Here is a 24,303-nt window from a genome sequence, read left to right on the forward strand (position 1 = left end):
CTTCGTCGAGGTCAGGCCCGATGCCGAGCCTGAAGCTTCTGAACAGGACCACAGCGGCGGCGATTTGTGGCAGTGTGTCGTCGACTCCGACCTGGGAGAGCGGGTGGGACATCTGTTGCGATTGTTTAATTACGGCCGATGATGAAGGCAACACTGTAGAACTGTGCACGGATTAGGGCATTGTGAATAAAGTACGTGGCGAGAGCGATTTGGAGGAATCGAATTGCGAGAACGATGAAACTTTGGAGCCAGTCTCTCATGCAGCTTATGCCACGGGCCTCGGCAAACAAGCATGCTGCTTTTTGAAATTAATTAGAGACCTCCCTTATCGCTTCTGCTCTTTGAAACACATGCATCACGAACTTTTTTGGACAAAATATGTTTGTGTTTTCACTTGCAACTTTTTTAAAAGCTGTGTTTAATTTACTGCGAACTTTTGGATACAGCAAGCCGATGCCACGTCAGGCTCAGGTTCGTTATTAGTGGGCTCGACTGTAAAAGGCGCTCCTCGAACTTGGCCGTGATCAGTAGTTCTGTACAGGGTTTGCACAGTTGCAATTCAACACCTTCTTACTTACCTGGAGCGAGGAAAAAAAAGAAAAAGAACCATGGTAGCGCTGCATGGGCTTGCTAAGTGAGAAAGAAGGGTGGTTGCCTTGGCGTCGGAGTGACCTTTGCACCAGCGTTGGCATTGCTCCAGCTGCGTGCGCTCCACTTTGAACGTGCAATCGCGTACTCATCAAGCACACTTTTAGTTTCCAAAAGCATTCTTGTTATTGTGTTTGCTACTTCATCCGCAAATTTAAAACCTTTTAAGCTTTTCAATGCGAGCTTCCGTCTTTTCTGCCGTTGCGCGGGCTTGCGCAAGCTTGGCAGACTTTTGTCGCCGCTGATTTACCGGCCACGAATCTAAGCATCGCATTATACACACTGCTCTTGGATTAGTGGTTGAGTACAATCTTTTAAGGGGGTAGACTGGTCTTTGGGACCGAATAGTGATGAAAAAATTCATTTTTTAAAATTGACATATTTGGTTTCTGCAAGTATTTTTCTATCTCTCTGCAAATTTTCATGCACCTGGAAGTAGTAATTTTTTTGTAATGTCATTCTAACTGTCCTGATTCTTGATGCTGTTAACATGCAGAACCTGCAAAAAATGGGGAACCGACTTGGAGGCTTCTTAATAATTTGCCAGCACCTGTGTATAAAGCTAGACTTCCCTAGTGAGGGAAGTCTAGCTGTACTATTGGAGGAGCTAAAGGGTGTTAAATGGGATATAATAGGGCTCAGTGAGGTTAGGAGGACAGATGATGCCTATACGGTGCTACAGATTGGGCACGTCCTTTGCTATCGGGGCTTGGCAGACAGAAGAGAACTGGGAGTGGGGTTCCTAATTCACAGAAACATAGCTGGCAACATAGAGGAATACTATAGCATTAATGAAAGGGTGGTAGGTATGGTAATTAAACTGAATAAAACATACAAGATGAAGGTAGTACAGGCTTACGTGCCTACATCCAGCCATGCTGACGCTTCAGTTGAAAGCTTCTATGAAGACGTCGAATCGGCAATAAGTAAGGTAAAAACACAGTATACTATAGTGATGGGCAACATTAATGCAAAGGTAGGGAAGAAGCAGGCTGGAGACCAGGCAGAAGGAAATTATGGCATCGGTACTAGAAATGCCAGAAGAGAGCTACTAGTAGAATTCGCAGAACGCAACAATTTACGGATTTTGACTACCTTGTACCGAAAACGAGAAAACCACAAGTGGACATGGAGGAGCCCTAATGGCGAAAATAAGAACGAAATAGACTTTATAATGAGTGCACACGCAGGAATCGTGCAGGATGTGGAAGTGTTTGGCAAGGTACGATGCAGTGACCATAGAATGGTACGGTCTCGAATTCGCCTAGACTTGAAGAAGGAACGACAGAAACTGATACGCAAGAAGCCAATCAATGAGCTAGCACTGAGAGGGAAAGTACAGGAATTCAGAGTCTCGCTTCAGAATAGGTACTCGACTTTTATTGAGGAAACCAGCCGTAGCGTTGGAGCTATAACTGATGATCTGACAAGTATCATTACGGAGTGTGCAGTGGAAGTTGGAGGTACGGTAGTTGGACAGGACACTGGCAGGCTGTCCCAGGAAGCGAAGAATCTCACTAAGAAGCATCAAAGCATGAGAGCAATAGACAAAATAGAGTTGGTAGAGCTTTCAAAGTTGATTATTAAGCATAAGGTATTCGACATAAGAAGGTATAACATTGAGAGAATAGAACACGCTCTGAAGAACGGAGGAACCGTCAAAGCAGTGAAGAGGAAACTTGGGATAGGCAAAAATCGGATGTATGAACTAAGGGACAAAGAAGGCAAAATAAATACCAATATGGATAGGATAGTTAAAATAGCGGAGGAGTTTTACAGAGATCTGTACAATAGCCGAGATAACCATGACCTTAATATAAGAACTAGCAGTAACCTAGATGACACCCCACCAGTAATGATAGAAGACAGAAAAGCCTTGGAGAGCATGCAAAGAGGCAAAGCTGTTGGTGAAGATCAGGTAACATCAGATCTGCTGAAAGGTGGAGGCCAGATTGTGTTAGAAAAACTAGCCATCCTGTTTACGAGGTGTCTCCTGATGGGAAGTGTACCAGAATTTTGACAGAATGCTAACATCATCTTAATACATAACAAAGGAGATGACAAGGACTTGAAGAATTACAGGCCGATCAGCTTGCTCTCTGTCGTATACAAGCTGTTTACAAAAGTAATTGCTTACAGAGTTAAGATAACATTTGAATTTAATCAGTCAAAGGAATGAGCGAAATTTCGAACAGGCTACTCAATAATCAACCACATTCATACTATTAATCAGGTAATAGAAAAATGCCCAGAATACAGCCAGTCATTATACATAGCCTTCATAGATTACGAGAAGGTATTTGATTCAGTTGAAATATCAGATGTCATGCAGACACTGCAAAATCAGGGCATTGACAATGCATATATAAACATCCTTGAAGAAATCTACAGAGGATCAACTGCCACGATAGTGCTTCATAAAGAAAGTGTCAGAATACCAATCAAGAAGGGTGTAAGGCAGGAGGATACAATCTCCCTAATGCTATTTACCGCATTCTTACAGGAAGTTTTCAGAGATCTAGAATGTGAAGAGTTAGGGATAAGAGGTATTGAAGAGTACCTAAAAATCTGGTTTTCGCCGATAACCTTGCATTGCTGAGTAACGCAAAGGACGAATTTAAACTTATGATTGCGGAGTTAGACAAGGAGACCGGAAAAGTAGGTCTTAAAATTAATCAAAATTATTCTGCAGTAAACGAAAGTAATGTACAATGATCTCGGAAAGGAACAGCGCTTTGAGATAGGTAATAGTGCACTAGAAGTTGTAAAAGACTATGTCTAAACAGGTAACTACCGTGGAGCGGAACCACGGAATTGAAGTGAGTAGAAGAATAAGAATGGGGTGGAGCACATTTGTCAAGCACTCTAAAATCTCGACAAATAGATTGCCACTATCTCTCAAAAGGAAGTTATAGAACAGCTGCATCTTGTTGGTACTTAGCTACGGAGGAGAGACCTGAAGACTTACAAGGGAGGTTCAGCATAAATTGAGAAGGAAGCAGCAAGCGATGGAAAGGAAAGTGATTGTTGTAGCCTTAAGAGACAAAAAGAGAGCAGAGTGGATCAGGGAATAAACCGGGTTAAGGATATCATAGTTGAAATCAAGAACAAATGGACATGGGCTGGGCATGTAGCGCGTAGGCAAGATAACCGCTGGTCATTAAAGGAGCACTGACATCAAATTTACTCATGCCAAGATTTTTGTGTCAGCGAGTAGCTATAGAACTCATAGCAGCGATTTGCGACCTAGAATGCAACTGACGGTGAATAACTATAACTTTTATTAATTTATATCACTGGTATCTTGCACTATTCAACACGGCCGGCGATTCCACCATTGCGCTGGGAGCACCAGCAGTGGCGCTACTTTACAGTCACCTCCAAATCTTGCCACAGCTGACCACTTCTCAACAGAAAAGAGTGACGTCAGGCTCAGCTGCTCCGCAAACATTTTGTCTGCTAGGCGGACACATTCAGTCAAACCTTGTCACCTGCATTGCTGTCGTCGCGTTACAAAGGGTCGATTCCGGTTCAATACGATAGTCTGGAGCTTGCGATCCCTGCGATTCACGACGTCTCGAATTATTTTTGCTTCGATCGACCATTTGCAGAACAGTGATTCTGAAACGGACGCTTTTACAAGCAGTCCTGCAGAAGTGCCCGAGGACGCATGCTTCAGCCATGTTCGCTCGTGTGTCTCAGTTAGCTATAATGGTGTGCTTTGGCGTGCAAAGCATTCATGTATACGCAGAGGAGTCAATGCAATATAGCTATCGCAAATGAGCATCAGCGGAGAAATAAAATACGTTTCCTGCTTGCCAGGTTCTTTTTTGCACCTCCAGATGGCCCCAACTATCCAGCCTGTCACGGTTAACACGGTATTTCTACTTTTACGTGGACGTAGAGTCTACAGATGAACTAAATTTCAATGATACCTGCGTGTTACTTCTTAGCGATGATATCTGACTATACGCTGTTCCACTTTCGATAGCTTGTGGTCGTGTTGATGCATAACACATAAGGGATGTCACTCAGGAATCAGGATGGTATTTGTGGAATGTATCACACTGAACACGTCGCACTAGTGTCGATGTCGCAAGGCAGTCTATTTTCCGTTTTTTCTCCTTAGCTTTTCTACGCTGTTTGACATTGAATTAAGATAACTTCCATGCGACGAATGCCGTTCAAATTTGGCCAAGAAGACCTATACATACCAAGCGGTCGAATGATGGGCACATCTCGATCTTGAAATTTGATGTCAGTGCTCCTTTAAGGATAACTGACTGGATTCCCAGAGACTGCAAGCGGGTTAGGGGGAGACAGTTAGTTAGCTGGGCAGACGAGATTGGGAAGTTGGGCGGGTACAAAATCACAGCAGCAAGCACAGGGCCGAGTTGACTGGCGCCATCATGGGAGAGGCCTTTGTCCTGCAGTGAACATAGTCAGGCTGATGACGATGATGATGAACTTTCAGCATGTAGGCAGGGTAAAAACTGTATGCGAATGGTCTGAGAAAAAGTGCAAGATTTTCTTAGTCTGACAAATGCAACCAAGACTACCAATTTGCAATGTTTACAAAAACCTATTTAAATACTTTTCATGAGTATGAGCCTAAGTTGTGATTGTGCTTGTACACTTGTTTGAAATGATGTTCTGTTATAAATCCGTCTGCATAGAAGAATACTCATATATGAGCTTTGTATCGATGTTGTCCATGGGGAATTATTTGAAAAGTATTTTTCTGAAGTCAAGTATTTGTGTCGGGAAGAACTAAGAACAAGCAGAAAGTTGTAGGTATTCATCAGCTCTATTTTTTATTTCAGAGGCCAAAGATTATGTTTTTGTGGCACATGCTAGCGAAATTATGTGCCACCACATGTTTTCTAATGCAAGTTCTTCAGTCACATTGGGACAATCCTCTGTGTCTGGCTGGTGTCCTCTGCTTTCACTTAACTCCCTCTTTAACTCGCCTTTATTTATACTCTACGGAATAATTGCCCTCGCACGACAGGAGCCTAATAAAAAATACAGTAGAGAGAAATCTCTTAAACAAAACTGCTGCCTATATGGTTAGAAGGGCTTCTGAAAAGATTGGTTTCGCACTTGCACCCTTGTTCATCTTTCGGTTTGTTGAATTCCCCTTAAATGGCGCATACTTTTCCGGTCCTTTCAAGTTTTGTTTATTGATTAAAGTATTTATATCAGTGTTCTAATGATGATGTTGAGTTTATTCTGCAACAGGATTTTTAGAATGACAGGCTAAGAAGGTGCATTAAACAGCTTGAGGGCAACCTGGCCACATCATAAACATTCAACAGTTTGTCAAAATCTGTTTGTGTTGCTCATGAGTTTCTATGGCCTGCCAACATGTCACTAACACCTTCTTCTTTCAAGCGTTCAAGTTTCAAGTTTATTATTTTCAAAAACAAGTTACAAAATCTAAGATATACAGACGAGGGTCCCAGAGCCAGAGACTTTAGTGGGACCCTTGGTTTGTCAATACAAAATGACGGTAAAATTTATACAAAGCAACGGAAAATTCTTACAATATACTGACACCAAAATACTCTTTTACATCACAAATCAAGCCAAAACACGCAACATAGTATAAAAAAAACCGAAGAACAAACAAGTCAAACAGGTAAACGATCACAAGTATGGTTATGTGAGAAAATGATTTTTGATGGACTTTTTGAACCAAGGAAATGAAGTACAGCGCTTAATGCTAGAAGGTAACGCATTCCAAAAGGATATCGCACTGAAAGCGGAAGTTTTTTGCCCATAATTAGTATGAACGGGGGTAACAGGAAATTTTTATTCTGTTTATGAGACGTCAAAGTAGTGCATAATATTTACTTCATTGCTCTTTGCATTGCGGAATCAGTCATTCATTCAAATTTAAAGTTTTCTTGGCTCTGCTATGTGGATCGACATGGGCACTGCCTGTTAGCTAAGATGGCCCGACATGTTCAAAGTTTAAAGGCCGGAAGACCAATAGCTGAGTGTTATGTCGACAGGTGCCTCTTAAACAGCTTGGCATCAGGTGCAAAGATAAAGATATGTATTGCCATGCGTGTTCAGTGACAGAACATGATGAAGGAAATAATTTATTTGAAGCCATATCACGTAAATTTATAGGTTGAAAAAACCAACTCGGGTATGCACAGGTGCGGTGGTATTGAATGAAAACCTAGTTCTGTGTTTGTTTGTGATCGTGAAGGTGCACCACGACAAACTCAGCCGAATCTGTGAATTGTTGCTGGTCTTTGCCTGTATGTGTGTTTTTCATTAAATCTGCTCTCAACCCTTAAGATATGTCGTACTAACAATGCCAGAAGTTGGCCTTTGCAGAAGGTGTATTACTATAAATTTTCAAAAAAAATGGCCAAAGGCCGAGTCTTATGTCTGATTCATAGTGTGGCTGTAATGTTGAGCAGCACTGGGTACCAGGGAAAAGTGAGAACCTTGAGGAATTCTCATAGCATCAGTGCCACAGCTGGTGCATGTTCCGGCAGAAAACTGTTCCTGAAATGTATAAGATGCTACTTGTTAGAAGTGTGCAGGCCTTAGCTACGATAATCACATGAGGTGACGACGGTGGTCTTACAGGTGAACTGGAGCTGTGGCGGAAAGGACAGCTGCAGAACGACGATGAGGAGGAAGAGAAAGAGGATGCCTCGGTCACCATCATTGCACCGACCGAGGAAGGCGAGGGAGGTGAGCTCTGGCTGCCGACATCTCGTGTGCATGGGCCGTGCCCATTTCATAATAGTGTTTGCAGTACTGTTGGTAAGGTTGAAGTGATTGCAGTACAGAGTTGACATGTAGGAGCTGGCTGCATCAAACAACTCCAAAAGCCAATGCTCTTTAGTGACATTATCGTCCAGTACATATTTCTTTTGTAAATTTGCATTAAGGCATTTTTTGAAAGCCCATGAAAAAAATAATGAATAAAAATGCAGTCCGAGTTTTTTCAATTGTCTGTTCTTGAAAAGCCCAAACAAGTTTTGTATTCGGGGGCAGCCTAAATGTAAAGATGGGAATGGCAGTGGTGGTGAAGGGGCAGCTCTTTGCAGAGCCTTTGCGAAAAAACACTGCCAACATCTTTGTGCGGAAGGTAGACAACATTTCCGTGTATGCTGCCCATAAAAGGGCTGGTGGGCAATGGCAGAGTAATGTGCAAGTGAATCACGTGCTCTTTTGGTTTTGAGCGGTGTAGAGCAGTAGCGTGGTACGTACAATGCAATGTTGGCGTAACACTGCCGGCCGTCCACCACCATTAGTAAAAAAAATGTGGCATTTTATATCTTTATGTAGAGTTGATATTTTATATATTTTTTAATGTAACCCTGGAGAATTTGTCGGCAACTAAGAGCCTTTTCTTTCTGAGAAAATCTACGGATTTTCTTGCGGCTTTGTGCCACAAACGAGTAGTTGTCTTCTTTCCCTTCCTTAAGCCTTCCGCCACCTAGCAGGTTTCCTCAGAACTCATTCGCAAGTCTTAAGCGAATAAATTAGTCTTAATGCTACTGCAACTGAAAAGTCGTACCAAGCACTGTACTATAATTATTATGATTAATAAATTACCGGGATGTTGGCACATGGTTATTCAATTTTAAGCACCTCAGCAGTGGAATGAAATTGTGGATTCAGTCACATGTGATAATTTTATTTAGATGCCTATATAACAGGGAATAAAAATATAATGCTGATAATTGTGAAGAAAATCTTGATACGATAATGTTTCTATGCCTTCTTTACTTTATGTTTATACAAGTCTACAGTAAACATCTCCCATTAAGACAAACTCTGTTAAGACGATTTTATGCTTAAGACAAACGACACGGTAGTGTTTGTTTAGTTTCCCATAGACTCAATGCCAAAAAAATCCGCTCAAGACGAACCACATAACAGGTCTCTTCTGTTAAGACACACTCTCACAGTGGCTGACAAAAATGAGTTTTCTGCGCAACAAACATTAGTCTTGGTGGGGGCATTCAGGGAAACGAGAAGAAAATGAGAAACCCTCTGGTACAAAGACTCAAAGCAAATCGAAAGCAAATTGTGACGTGGAAGGAAAAATCGAGATAAGTGGAAAAGAAAGATTGGTGCTTTTAAAACTGGTACTTTTGTCACCTCATACCTGTAGGTGGAGAAAGGCCGGCTTTATCAGAAACTAAAGCAAGAAAAAGCGTTTGTCCTTTTGTATTTTCCTCGCATTCTTCAGTTTCCTAACTAGAGTACAATGGAGAACAGAAGAACACAAGAGCTTGGCTAGAGGGGAAATGCAACGGAAGGGGGACGCAAAAAGGCGGAATGGAAGTGAAAACAAAAAAAAGGCACAGCTTTGCCACAAAGGCCAAGCAATGAATGCGATAGCAACAAATTGAAATGTCATGCGACGAATGGCAAGCAGATCAAACTGTGCTCGCATTGCCCACGCACAAATGACGCACAAAACCTACTCACAGGTACAGATGAAGGTGAATAAGTGTCTCTGTTATTATTTCGCTGTGTCTGAAAAGTGTGCCGTTTTCGCAAACCGAGATTGTGCAGCGAGTGCAGTAACCTTTGTGCGCCCGGCAATCACAACAGAATCGCTCCGGTGAAAGCCCAAGGCATACGATTTTTCCCACCGCGAGATAAGCACGGGCACGCATGAGCGTCTACCCCCCTTTCGCGGGGCAAAGTACGCGTGGGAGATCAACGCATGAGCGCGCGTCGATGCATTGCGACGTTCTTGCGATTCGCGCTCATTGTGCCATCTTGCTGGTAATGCTGAAAACACGATAGTTCCCCCGAGATGGGCATTGCCAGCGGGAAGTGGTAGATATATATAGCTTGCCGTTTTAACATAGAAGGAGGTGCTTCTTTGTGGCTCAGTAGCTAACGCCACGCACTTCCAAGCAAGAGGTCGTCGGACATTCCATCCGTGTGCCAGAGTCTTTTTCTGGAATATTTTTCTTTCTCGCATTTTCACATATATTGATATATATAATATGGTGAATGATCGCCGTTGTCGACGTCGATGTCGAGGACGGCGGCAAAATCCAGCCGAGAGTGTTCATATATTTGCTGAAAACACGATAGTTCCCCCGAGATGGGCATTGCCAGCGGTAAGTGGTAGATATATATAGCTTGCCGTTTTAACATAGAAGGAGGTGCTTCTTTGTGGCTCAGTAGCTAACGCCACGCACTTCCAAGCAAGAGGTCGTCGGACATTCTATCCGTGTGCCAGAGCCTTTTTCTGGAATATTTTTCTTTCTCGTATTTTCACATATATTGATACATATAATATAGTGAATGATCGCCGTTGTCGACGTCGATGTCGACGACGGTGGCAAAATCCAGCCGAGAGTGTCCATATAATTGCTGAAAACACGTTCCCCCGAGATGGGCATTGCCAGCGGTAAGTGGTAGATATATATAGCTTGCCGTTTTAACATAGAAGGAGGTGCTTCTTTGTGGCTCGGTAGCTAACGCCGCGCATTCACATGCAAGAGGTCGGACATTCCATCCGTGTGCCAGTGCCTTTTTCTGGATTATTTTTCTTTCTCGCATTTTCACATATATTGATACATATAATATGGTGAATGATCGTCGTTGTCGACGTCGATGTTGATGGCGGCGGCAAAATCCAGCCAAGAGTGTCCATATAATTGCTGAAAACACGATAGTTCCCCCGAGATGGGCGTTGCCAGCGGTAAGTGGTTGATATATATAGCTTGCCGTTTTAACATAGAAGGAGGCGCTTCTTTGTGGCTTAGTAGCTAACGCCGCGCATTCATATGCAAGAGGTCGGACATTCCATCCGTGTGCCAGAGCCTTTTTCTGGATTATTTTTCTTTCTCGCATTTTCACATATATTGATACGTATAATATCGTGAATGACCGCCGTTGTCGACGCCGATGCCGACGACGGCGGCAGAATCTAGCTGAGAGTGTTCATATAATTGCTATCGCAGTAAAACAAAGATTGTTGGTGCGTTATATTCACATGAAACCGATACCAGATATGCAGCCCTAGCACTCCCATTAGAGGAATAAGATGCATTGTCATCGCTGTCACACGATGGTGTCTGCGCACATGTTGTGGTCAGTTTGCGTTGTTTTGCATAAAGCAGGGGCGGAAGTGCTGCGCCTAAATGGCAATTTGCGCGTGCAATGCCAAATTAGTGTAGTTTTATCATTGACCGAGCAACTTGCATAGGCTACACAAAGGACGCAACCACGTCTATATCAAATTAGTTTGGTCATGTCGTATTTTGGTTCATGCATGAATCTTGCTCCACAATAATAGAATGCATGAATCTTGTTAAGGTGGCATTTGTGTTCATACCTCATAATGCGACTACATATAACAGCCAAGCTGTTTCGTCTTTTCGGTCAGTTTCAACATAGTAATAGCAGTACAATGTGCTGTTACCCAAGAAACTTTTGGTCGCTTCATTTATTACTTTCTAACACTAAAGCACAAATCGTTAGTTTTAATTTTTGCTAGAGTAAGGAAAGACTCTTTTTCTGCTTCCAGGTAAAAGGAAGGTGCTCAATGTTAAGGACTAACTCTTATAATGTTGTATCTAGCCTAAATGAGAGTGTATATGAAAAATTTGACCAGACAAAGGAAGAAAGCTCTTGTAGATAAACTGGCTACTCATTAAGGCTTCTGTTTCTCACCAATACACACAGAACCGGAAGCCATCCAGCACCTGTGTTTGTAAAGACGGCAGTGGTGTTGCGAAAAAATTCGCTGCATCGTTGCCGAGCAACCGACAAGCACAGCACATGCTCTGCGATGGAGACCATCGAGTCATGTAAACTGAGAAAGATAAAGTTCAGTTAAAGATCAGTTTCAAATATCAGTTCAGTTAAACATCAGTTTCACCGGCGAAACGATGATTGCTGTAGCAAGAATTTGTTATGTTCTAATTGACATCCTACACCTGCTGCTTTTTTTTTTATTTTCGTTACTTTATGCATGTTATGGTGCTTTGGGGAAAGTGTGCCTGCATGATAGGAACCATCTAGGTAATCTCAAAACTTCCGATTAAATTGCATGCACAACATGTACATTAGAGCTTGTTCTGGAACTTACGTGACCGCTAGCGACAATGCTGGAATCTTCAATGGTACTGGTATAAATACCGACGCACTTCGCTGCTTGGCAGATTATTCATCGGCCGACTCTCTCATTTGCTGCTATCAGTCTATAGCGCAAATTGCTTGTAGAGTGACGTTTCATTTTCTGGGCACAGGTTCACCCAAATAAAATGTTCTTTCATGAAAACAGCGGCTGCTGCCTTTGTCCACATCACAACCTCGTGACAGTACGGCTGACTGCAAACTTTTTTGTATCCGGCATAGTGACACTGTACAAAACGCTGTTTTAAAGAAATAAGTACTGCCACTCCATGGAGGAATGCTTTTATCGTGCAATCTTTTCTCATTGAGAGCGCACCACGTACAACGGTTTACGAGCCGCGCGCTGATGCTTACCGATAGCAGGCGCACCAGCTATCGCAACCAGGTCCTCAGAATCATAATTCACAGCTGTTTCTTGATGACTCCCCCCCTCCCCTTCCCACGTCTTTTCGCGCTCGTTCAAGGCGAGCGGCGTGTTTCTGCTTGAGCATTCGACGGCAAGTCTAACAGATGGCGGTACACTATCATGTGTGCCCTCGGAGTGACGGAGATCGGCCGCCTCATTTAAATAATATTTAGAAATACTGCCAATCTCAAACGAGATCAAGGCAGGAAAAGGGGGATTACAGCTGAATACATAAAAACAGAAAACAAATTACACTAAGTTGTCAAAAATGCGCTAAAGATGAATAAATGCAGACATAGGTTAACAACAAGTTATACAATATAAACATCACTTCACTTAAAAAAAGGAGTAACAGAAAAGAAGACAATACATAAAAATAGTTATGTTCACAAATAAATCAGGTAATAACTTAACATAACCGGGCTTTGTTAGTAAAGCTTTCTCGATTGTCGTGTTGAACGTGTCTAGTGAGTGAGTGTTAGCAGTTGATAGATCTAGTTCATTCCAGTCTCTTATGGCTTTCGGGAAGTAAGAGTATTTAAAGCAGTTAGAATGGTTTACATATTAAGTTAGTGCCATGGAGTGTGTGTTACGTGTAAGTCTACATGAGGTTACCAAAATAAATTTAGTGGTATCAATGTTTACCTGGTTGTGTTGTAGTTGATGCATGACTTTCACTCTAATAAGTTTGGATCTATTTTCAAGGTTAAGAAGGCCTGCCTTTTTTAGTAAATCAGTCGGGGAGTCTGAAATTTTATATTTCTTCAATACAAATCTGATGGCCTTTCATTGAATTCGTTTGAGTTAATCAGTGTTGTGCTTAGTGTACGGGAACCATGCAATGTTAGCATATTTGAGAACTGACCAGATAAAAGTTTTGCATGCTAGAAGCTTGATGTCAGGTGCCGCAAGATGGAGGTGCCTTCTGAGGAAGAAGAGCATATTTAAAGCATTTGATGCAATATTGTTAATGTGAGAGTCGCATCTAAGATCTTGTGTCAGTAATAAACCGAGGTATTTCTTCTTGAGCAGCGCTCATCACCCGAGCTTGCACGATTCTACGCACGGCTAGAACGTACAATGTGCGGGGAATGTCACCAACTTGTGGTTTACGGGGAACATGGCGGCAACGGAAAAAATCTGTCGAATGACCATATAATTCCTGTCGTAATAAAAAAAAATTTCACTTCATTGCCTAGCAATGGTATGGGGAGGGCATCTAAATTTCATCGTGGTTTTCATGTCGGCTGCGGCACTTAAATGACCAAAACATAATTGAAAACATTTCGGTGCACACACAGTGGACGAGGAAATGGGAGGCGAGAAGACAAACAACCGAAATGTTTCCAAGAATGCCCTCAAACCAACTTGCCCGAATCTCCTTACCATTACTGGAACATAAGTTTTTTTACATTTGTTTTTATAGAGCTGAACTGGTTTTGTATGAAGATAACTTATTTTATAGCAGCTCATCTCTAGTCTTGAGTTGGTGCTCATGTTGGATGCAGTGTTTTAATGACATTTTGAACATTGCAATATATCAACATTAAATTTTTTATTTGTCTAAGTGTAGTGGCCTTCCAGTGTGCCGCTTACGTTCTTTTCCTTGAGTTGCTGTGCTTTCGACTTTGGGTGTTGTAAGGTTTCATATATATCAAATTGGGGTAAGTCCGGCTGCTTCATTAGCATTGCATGCTTAGTAAAAAGCACTGTTCGCTAGCATTGCATGCATAGTGAACACCCCTGATAAGGCCTGTGCGGGTCGTATCTGCTTCGAGTTAAATGAAGCAAATTGTGATGCACCATTTCATTATGAAAGTGCACGACAAAGGAAGGTCATTTTGCACACTAAATATGGCTGCATACATCATGTCTTTTCTGTGTGCTCCAGGCAAGTGATCATGAGTGGCGTAAATGGAGATCTTCAGCTGCACATTGTTCAGAAAAGTTACGGTGGGTTGAAGATAAAGAAATATCTGAACCTCAAAGTAAAGCTTGCCAACTTTTTTAAGCAACTTGGCATATATTGGCTTTGTCAAGATAACAGGATGCAGTGTCGGTGTATACATAAGTAATAGCAAAGCCAGTAAAACAGCCTCTCAGAAGGTGAATAGCCAGAAAAATAAATTTTTCATTTTTTGAAGGAAACTTGTCCTTGTCTCTTCCTTTTTATCTCTTTTTGATTGTCAAAATAGGGTCACGCTACAGTTTTACAGTTGACTCTCGTTAATACGAAGTTCACGGGGACCGCAAAAAACTTTGAATTAAGCGAAATTCCAATTAACCACAATGAACGAAAAATACATTTATTTCAAAGCAGTTTATGAGAAAAAATCTGTGATTGCCGTTTGCTTCTGTTTGCTGAATCTTGTAGCAGAAAGCAAGTCCTGCAGGCTGTATATGTGCCTGAGCGCTTCCTCGGCGTTGCTCTCAGCAGTGAAAAACCGCTGCGCGAGGCCAAGGCGTGTGGCTACATCAGCAGCCCGCGGTAGTGGCTCACTTGCAGCGTCGTCGTCGTCAACCTCAGTTTCGTGACTAGGCTCGCTGGGCTGAACCATCTCCACGATCTCAGCGTCCGACAGTGCACCGCACGTTTCTACCGAACTGTCAGTGGCAATGTACTCCTCGAAAGGGACATCGCTGAGAGCTGGCAGGAGACCATCAACGTCAAGCTCACTTGTGTCTTCTTCCCCCACTGTACAAGACGCCAAGTCAAACGTCTGATAAGGCCCGTGAGTTGCCATAGTAAATGCACGTAGAGCTTCGTCGCACGTGGAAACACTGAGTCTGCTAATGACCGTAACGAGATCAACAATGAGGCCCGGAACCGGAACCGCCGGAGCAGCCGCTTCGTGATCTGGGGCGCTGCATGCAACTGCGATGCCATCAGCTGTCGCTTTGAGCTGCGGCGCTGTGGTCAACTGCGATGCCCTTGGGTGCCGGTCGCACATGCATTGTTGTTTAGCATTTCCAAAATAGGAAATTTAACAAACATTACGATTTTCTCCGGAAATTGGATTGAAAATAAATTCGAATAAACCGAAATTTCAGACCTCTAGCTTCCAATTACCGAGAATTTCTTCCTGTTGAACTGCATGCAAAACTGACGGGACCCCCACTCCACTTCCAATTAACCGATAATTTCAATTAAGTGACTTCGAATTATCGGGAGTCGACTGTATATCTAAAATGTGGTAGCAATTTATTTATACTTATTACAAACTTGCGAAATCGACTATTCCTTAGATTAGTCTGAATACTCTACTTGAAAGCATAGTTTTTATCAAGCTGAGCCAAATAAATGCTTTTTATTATTTGTTTCTTCCCTGTTATAAGTATGATTCACCCAGTGTTTTCAAGCAACATATATAGGCATATTTGGCATGTCAGCCTTAGACAGTTGGCTTAGGGATAAGAGTTGATGGAGAGTATCTTAGTAATCTGCGATTCGCTGATGGCATTGCCTCGATGAGTAACTCGAGGGAGGAATTGCAGCTCATGATTGCTGAACTGGACATGAAAGCAGAAAAGTAGGTCTGAAAATGAATATTGACACAATGTGACTTCAAATTACGTGCGCTAGCAAATACTTGTGCCTTCTAGATGATTTGCGACGCACGAGCCTGCGGGACCCAGCTGCGCGCGAACCGTGTTGGAAAAAAAGAAGATCGTAGAAGAAGAGGCAGAAGCAAATCCTCGAGACAATCTAGCTGTGCTATTATTCTCGGGCACAAGCTCGCCCAGCCTACGTTAGCGTATTAAAAGAGTTTATTGAAGAGTGCGTTACAAATCTGGTGGAGGTGCTGGGTATGATGCCAAGCCCCTCTCGAGTGACGGAGCACAGTCCAGAACCACAGCGATTTCGACCCAACGAGCTGACGCCTGTTCATCAGCGCTGCAGTCGATGCCTACGTGGTGAGGGTCCTGAATTTTCACCTTTATCAACCATACTTGGAACATCAACGGCTGTGAACGGGTACGCAACCGACATGACCGCTCAGGTCACTCCAGCCAACATTGTAGTAAACCAGCTAATGCTACCAAAGCCTTTCCACGGCGAAAGCTACGAGGACGCAGAGGACTGGCTTGAGCACTTTGAACGCGTCGCAAAGGCTAACGGATATGGGGAAGAGCGCAAACTTGGAAGTGTTTACTTCGCACTGGAAGATAGCGCACGAACGTGGTATGAAAACCACGAAGCCACCTTCCGGTCATGGAATGATTTTCGACGGGAGCTGCTCGCTGCTTTCCCGAACACAGACCGCAAAGAGATAGCTGAAGCTGCGCTCCAGACAAGAAATCAGCGCAATAACGAAACTGTCGCCATGTATGTGGAAGACATGTCTCGCTTATTCCACCGAGCGGATTCAAATATGAGCGAAGACAGGAAGCTGCGCCATCTGATGCGAGGCGTGAAGCAAGAACTCTTTGCCGGACTAATTCGAAGCCCGCCACGCACCGTCGCCGAGTTTCGTTCCGAGGCTACTACAATGGAAAGGACGCTACAACAGCGAGCAAGGTTATACAACCGGGATGCGATCGTCACTTCCTTGGACATGTTGCCACCAGCCTTCGGTAACGGCATGGAAGCACTACGCCAGCTGGTGCGGTCTGTTGTGCGAGAAGAGCTGCAGAGGCAGCGTCTTCACCAGAACGCTCCAATGCTTTCGTCTCTGGCCAATGTGATCCGTGAGGAGGTCAGGCAGGTGGTACGCGAACCTTCGAGCAACGCACAGCTTGGGCCGCCACTACAACAGAAGACGAGAATGACGTATGCTGATGTGCTACTACGAGGACCTCCAGGACGCGCGGACGTCGCGGTGGCTACACCTATGCAGTACCCGATGCCGCCGAGCACCCTGCAGCCAACGCCAGAGAGGAGACTAAGGAAGAGCGATGTCTGGCGCACTCGCGACAGGATACCGCTGTGTTACCACTGTGGGGAGCCTGGTCATCTCTACCGAACGTGCCACTACGGCCAGGCAGGACTACGTGGTTTTCCTGTTAATGCACCTCGACCACGAAATGGTGAACGTTCCTTCGAAATTGAAGAATACCTGTCAAGTCGTCAAACCTCAAGTGGCTTCCAACGACACCAACCTCGGGCAACGACAACGGGGAGGTATAGATCGCCTAGCCCCCGACCTTCAGCAAGCTCCCCAAGGTCCCGTTCCCCAAGCCCACGTCGGGAAAACTAGAGTCAGCGACCTGTGGAGGCAAGGCCGCTGTCGACGCTAATGCAGAAAAACCTCCATTGCTGACTCTGAACGACGACCGATTCAGAAACCGGTGCTTCGATAGTGACGTTGCTTCCGATTTACGTGTGTTCGTTGACGGCTACGAAGTCATCGAACTGGTAGATACCGGCGCAGATTATTCAGTGATGAGTAGCGGACTTTCTAAAATACTAAAGAAAGTGCTGACTCCTTGGAAGGGACCACAAGTTCGCACAGCAGGAGGGCACCTCATCGACCCTACTGGAATATGCACAGCAAGAATCGGAATACGGGGTTTCACGTACGTCGCCAGTTTTATTGTGCTGCCTGAATGCTCAAGAGACTTGATTATCGGCATGGATTTGTTACGAGCTAATGGCGCTGCAATTAACTTGCAAGAATCTTCCGTCTCATTCTCGACTAGGCACGCGATTGCTACCTTTGAAACAGAAGAAAACGTATATGACCTTTGTATTGCAGATGATGGCGTCATGGTGCCGCCAAGATCGAGCATATCTGTCGCAGTAAACAACAAAGCATTCAGTGAATTCGAAGGATTTGCTGACAACAACACTGCCTTACTACTCCAAAAAGGGATCTGCATGGCACGAGGCCTTGTTAAGTTACGTGACGGATGTGCCAACGTTCTACTCACAAACTTTGGAAATGAGGTGCAGCACGTTGCAAAAGGAACCGTCATCGCCAGTCTGAATGATTTCGTCCAGGTTACGGAGCTGCGAACTTTTGAAAACCAATGATTCGGATTTCGAAGACGTGGAGTCTGTCCTTGCAGCCATCGACATCGAGCCAGGCCTACTACCAAGCGAAAAAGAGCAAATAGAGGGTCTTTTAAGGGAATTCGCCGAATGTTTCTCGTTGTCATTTAAGGTTCGACACACTCCTGCCGCTAAACATCGCATCATTGTCGACGAGTCAGTGAGGCCAATACACCAGCATCCCTACCGAGTGTCGCCAAGAGAAAGAGAAGCTATTGGTAATCAGGTTGAAGAAATGCTCAAAGACGATGTAGTCCAGCCTTCATCAAGTCCATGGGCATCACCTGTTGTTCTTGTGAAGAAAAAAGACCAAACCTTACGTTTCTGCGTTGATTATCGGAAGCTGAATGCCGTCACCAAACGGGATGTTTATCCTCTGCCAAGAATTGATGACACTCTGCATAGGCTGCGAAATGCCAGGTATTTTTCCTCATTGGTTCTTAAAAGTGGGTATTGGCAGATAGAAGTTGACGAAAGAGATCGCGAAAAGACAGCGTTTGTGACACCGGACAGTTTATACGAGTTCAAGGTACTCCCTTTTGGCCTTTGTTCAGCACCCGCCACATTCCAACGGATGATGGATACAGTGCTTTGTGGTCTTAAATGGCAGTCATGTCTGGTTTATCTCGACGATGTTGTAGTTTTCTCTGCTACCTTTGAATAACATTTGGAAAGGCTCCGGGCCGTGCTCACTGCGATCAAATCAGCGAACTTGACGATAAAACCGCAGAAATGTCATTTCGGCTTCCGTGAGCTCCTTTTTCTCGGCCATGTCATCAGTGCAGAAGGCGTCCGCCCAGACCCTGCAAAAACTGAGGCCGTAGCAAGATTTCCGAAGCCAACAGACAAAAAGGCTGTTAGGCGATTTTTAGGTCTCTGCGCCTATTATCGACGGTTCGTTAAAAATTTTTCACGAATTGCTGTACCACTGACACGGCTGACAAAAGAGGAAATGCCTTTCGTATGGCTTGCCGAACAAGAGGATGCCTTCAATGAACTACGAAAATGCCTTCAAAGCCATCCTGTTCTGGTGCATTTTGACGAGGAAGCGGAAACCGATATCCACACGGATGCAAGCAATTTAGGTCTTGGGGCCGTGCTCATCCAATGGCAAAACGGACAAGAACGAGTCATTGCGTATGCCAGTCGTACTCTTTCGAAAGCTGAGGTGAACTACTCAGCGACCGAGAAAGAATGCCTTGCCGTGGTATGGGCTATCAGCAAGTTTCGACCATATTTATATGGTAGGCCTTTTCGGGCTATAAGCGACCATCATTTGCTATGCTGGCTGGCTAATCTCAAGGGCCCATGTGGACGGCTTGCACGATGGAGCTTGCGATTACAGGAGTATGATATCACGCTTGTGTACAAGTCAGGTCGCAAGCACAGTGATGTGGACTGCTTGTCACGTGCTCCGATTCAACCTGCTGCTTCTGCTTCCACCGAGGATAGTGAAGATTTTATTTTCTTGGGAGCTGTGCCACCATCAGAGATGGCACATCAGCAGCGATCCGAGCCTGAGATACTCCTCTTGATCAAGTACCTACAAGGACAATCTGTCGATGTTCCACGACCTTTCGTCCGTGGCTTGTCAGCGTTTGTCCTACGAAACAACATCCTGTATAAAAGGAACTTTGACAACAATACAGCGACATTCCTGCTTGTCGTCCCTTCACCTCTGGGACCAGAGATTTTGGAGGCTTGCCACGACGATCCATCAGCTGGACACTTAGGAGTAAGCAGAACGTTAGCACGCATCCGCACTAAATACTACTGGCCGAAGTTGCTTAGCTCTGTACGACACTATGTCAGAACCTGTTGGGACTGCCAAAGACGTAAAACGCCACCGCTAAAACCAGCAGGTCTCCTTCAACCAATAGAACCACCAGAAGCCCCATTCACACAAGTGGGAATGGACTTACTGGGCCCATTTCCTACGTCGTCATAGGGAAAACGGTGGATAATAGTTGCGACCGACTATTTAACTAGATATGCCGAGACAGCGACTCTAGTTAAAGGATCAGCCGTTTAAGTAGCCGAATTCTTCGTCTCCAACATAGTACTGCGGCACGGAGCTCCAAAAGCGTTGATCACGGACCGAGGGACTGCATTTACAGCCGACCTGATGAAATCTATCATGAAATTGACGCACACCAGTCATACAAAAACGACGGCATATCATCCTCAAGCAAATGGTCTTACGGAACGACTGAACAGAACGCTGGCTGATATAATGTCAGTGTATGTTGATATAGGACAACGCACTTGGGATAAAATATTACCCTATGCAACATTCGCCTATAACACTGCGATGCAAGAGACAACACGGATGACGCCATTCCAACTTGTTTTTGGCCGGACGGTAACGACACCATTAGATGCAATGCTACCTATTGACGAGACGCCCGAGAATTACTATGACGTTCACGACTACATACAAAGAGCAGAAGAAGCCAGACAGCTGGCACGATATCGCATTCTCCAACAGCAGAAAACCGACACGCATCGATACAATCTGCGAAGAAGAGACGTCCAGTATGCACCAGGAGACAGAGTATGGTTGTGGATTCCTGTACGAATACGTGGCCTGTCAGAAAAACTGCTTCGCCGCTATTTCGGTCGTACAGAGTGCTCCGCCGCGTCGGCTCGCTCAACTACGAAATTATGCCAGAGGGACAGGATATTTCATCCCGACGGCGGCATTGCACGGAAACTGTGCATGTCGTCAGGATGAAACCATATCACGACAGGCAATGAAACGCTGAAGATACAAGGTTCTTTGACGTTAACGACATCCCCGACGGGGGTTTGTGAATGACTGCCATGCAACTAGTTTGACACGAGCATCGGGACGATGCACTCTGGAAAGGGGGGAAATGACACAATGTGACTTCAAATTACGCGCGCTAGCAAATACTTGTGCCTTCTAGATGATTTGCGACGCACGAGCCTGCGGGACCCAGCTGCGCGCAAACCGTGTTGGAAAAAAAGAAGATCATAGAAGAAGAGGCAGAAGCAAATCCTCGAGACAATCTAGCTGTGCTATTATTCTCGGGCACAAGTTCGCCCAGCCTACGTTAGCGTATTAAAAGAGTTTATTGAAGAGTGCGTTACAATATGCACAAAGCCAAAGTAATGTGCGAAAGTCTCGGCACAAAACAGCACTTTGCGATAACTGGAGGTTGTAAAGCAATTTGTCTACTTAGGACAGGTAGTAACTGTGCATCTGAACCATGAGAGTAAAACAACTATAAGAATAAAGATGAGGTAGATCACATTCGGCAGGCATTCTCAAATCATGAATGGTAATCTGCCACTTACCCTCAAGAGAAAGGTATGTGACAGCTGCATCTTGCCAGTACTTACCTAGGGAGCGGAAACCTGTGGAGGCGCACAAAGAGGGTTCAGCTTAAAAGCCAACTCTGGCATTTTTTTAGGTCGATGGATCTCAACGAAATTTTCTGGGTACGTTCTTTTGCACATTCCCGTCATTTGTGCCAAATTACAGAATTGAGAGGTGCGCTCATTGTTTGAAAATGAATTTAAAGATTGCCTCGAAAAGCTCACCTCGCTTGCCAGAATTATTGGCAACACTGTCTGTGTGACGTCATGTTTGGCATGTCGACGGAATTGACGCAGTCAGTTGAATCGCTACTTTGGCCGCTGAAGCGTTTATTGTCCAGTCCACAAGGCGACGGCGGCAGCGTTTGGCATGGGTATAACACGAGAAAGCTTTCTTCCTGCCTTTGAGGTGTTTGGCGAGCGCTTCGCTGGTCTAGCTTTCAGTTTTCATACTCTGTGCTGGCGGGACCAGTATACGACCTCTGGTTCTTACCAACTAGTACTTCATATGCAGACAGGGCGCCCGGTCGAGTTTTGGTTTTGGTATTGAATCCTTCACCTTATTAAAAATTATTTTTAAAAAATCCTGAATGTTTCAGCTATTGGGCTCTCGACGCGAGTGTCTCGGAACATAGAAACACCATTACCTTGACATGGTCAAAAAACCACTGGAGTTGGCCTTTAAATTGAGGACGACGCAGCGAGCAATAGAAAGGAAAATAATAGGCGTAACCTTGAGAGACAAGAAGAGAGCAGAGTGGATCAGGCAACAAACCGGGTTAATGGTATTATAGTTGAAATCAAGAAAAAAAAAAACGGGCCGAGCACGTAACACGTAGGAAGAATAATTGCTGGTCATGAAGGGTAACTAAGTGGATTCTTAGTGAAGGCAAACGCACGAAGGGGAGACAGAAAGTTAGGTGGGCCGATGAGATTAAAAAGTTTGCAGGTATAACGTGGAAACGGAAAGCACAAGACCGGGTTGATTTGCGGATTATGGGAGAGGTCATTGCTCTGCAGTGGGTAAGTCAGGCTGACGATGATGATGATGGCATATTAGCATTTGGTTTTTGGGGGCACTTCTGATAAGACCAACTCCTGATAAGAGGAACAATTGATTATGGTCCTTTGTGTTCGTAGGAAAGGGAGGTACGGATTGAAAAACACGTGTTTTCTAAAAAAATATCCCCTTTTTTTTTAGCTGTTTTGATAAGACTAGTATCTTTATAGTTCTGAGAGGAAAATTCATGTTGAGACTCAACTGGAAAAACTTTGAAATTGCATCTAAGGAGCACAGGGGTGGCTGTTAAAAGGCCAAAATTGGGTAGTCTTCTAGCGCCTTGCTGCTGATAACACACCGCCACTCGTTATTGTCGATCACATGAAGCGAAGACCCGGGCCTCGCTTTACAAATAACAACAGTTTATCGCGCTGCTGCAGCGCAAGAAATAATACAAAGAAACCCGCTTTTGCCCAATTTTTCGAGTGCCACCACTGGCTTTTAAATCACGTTGTACGGATCGGGGACCGCCATTGGTTGCTGCGCCCCTGTATGTGCTGCAAAACCTACTTGCAGGGTTCGTGTCTCATTGGGCAGCACAGCTGAACAACGCTTTTCTCGTGTGTTTATCTCAATTATGGATGAAGAAAGCCATAGTTCGCGCAATAGCTGTGCTGTCAACGTGAAAGTTGTTGCGGCGACGCACTGTGTAGAATGGGCTATGAGCAGCTGGTCTGATTTGCAGCAATTCTTGGCTTGCAAAAGGCCATCCATCATATGTCATTCACAATCACCAACCGGAAAGTCCGTGATGCAGCAGTGAATGCTATCTGCGCAAATCTTAGGAGCTCGAGGGAGCTCACAGTGAGGGAAGTTGGTGGGGATGACATTGTCGTGATTTACGAGGGTACATGGCACAAACATGGCCACAGTGGCACCAGCACTGTTGTATCCCTCGACATTAGACTGTTTAGATTTTGAAGACCTGTCGAACTTCTTCTTAGCTTGCAGCCGGCACAGGGATCTGTCAGATGGAGCGGAAGAAGTTTGGCAAGCATTTCATGGCCCTGTCTGTGAGGAGTCAGCTAAAAAAAAGCCGGGAGGGACAAACTTATGGTGCTGGTGCATTTTAATGGCATTGTCCATGACAAAAAGGATTGTTATTTTTTGTGTGCGAATTTCATTACATTTTATAACATTTTTCATAAATTAACATTCAATTCTAACTTCAAAACTTGTTTTTTTTTCTAAAACACAGATTTTGATTTTTTTATCGTCCCCCCCACCTCCCCCCCCTTTTGGGGTACTTCTGGTGCTCTGATCTGCAGGAAACTTTGCCCAATTTTTTTCCAATGTATCACAAGTGCAATTATCTGATTTAAATTTTAATATTTTTGTTATATAATCTAAGCTTCCACATAAACCTTTAGAAATATGGACTTTTTCACGTCTATTATTTTTCATGTCTATTACATATTTTATAAGCCTAATTAGTATTTTTCTATCTGAACTTTGTTTGAAACATTGTAAACTATGAATGGTAAAAATATATGGAAGTTTGGTGACATGGGTACATGGCACAAATGTGGCCACAGTGACACTGGCACTGTTGTATCCCTCGATATTATACTCTGTTTAGATTTTGAAGGCCTGTCGAACTTCTCTCTAGCTTGCAGCCACACAAGAATCTGTCAGATGGAGCGGAAGAAGTTTGGCAAGTATTTCATGGCCCTGTCTGTGAGGAATCAGTTCGAAAAAGCCATGAGGGACAAA

General features: G+C 44.2%; 1 protein-coding gene across 1 annotated transcript in view; it reads left to right on the forward strand.

Annotated features, from left to right (window-relative positions):
- Positions 1-24,303, forward strand: part of norpA (no receptor potential A) — a 553,315-nt gene that overhangs the window by 240,391 nt on the left and 288,621 nt on the right. The window contains exons 17-20 of the mRNA XM_075865873.1: positions 7,258-7,365; positions 11,152-11,179; positions 11,725-11,743; positions 16,823-16,837. Of these exons, the coding sequence (XP_075721988.1) occupies positions 7,258-7,365; positions 11,152-11,179; positions 11,725-11,743; positions 16,823-16,837 (170 nt within the window). The remainder of the gene's footprint in view (positions 1-7,257; positions 7,366-11,151; positions 11,180-11,724; positions 11,744-16,822; positions 16,838-24,303) is intronic.

This window comes from Rhipicephalus microplus, chromosome 6 (assembly GCF_043290135.1).
Source record: "Rhipicephalus microplus isolate Deutch F79 chromosome 6, USDA_Rmic, whole genome shotgun sequence".
Classification (NCBI taxonomy): domain Eukaryota; kingdom Metazoa; phylum Arthropoda; class Arachnida; order Ixodida; family Ixodidae; genus Rhipicephalus; species Rhipicephalus microplus.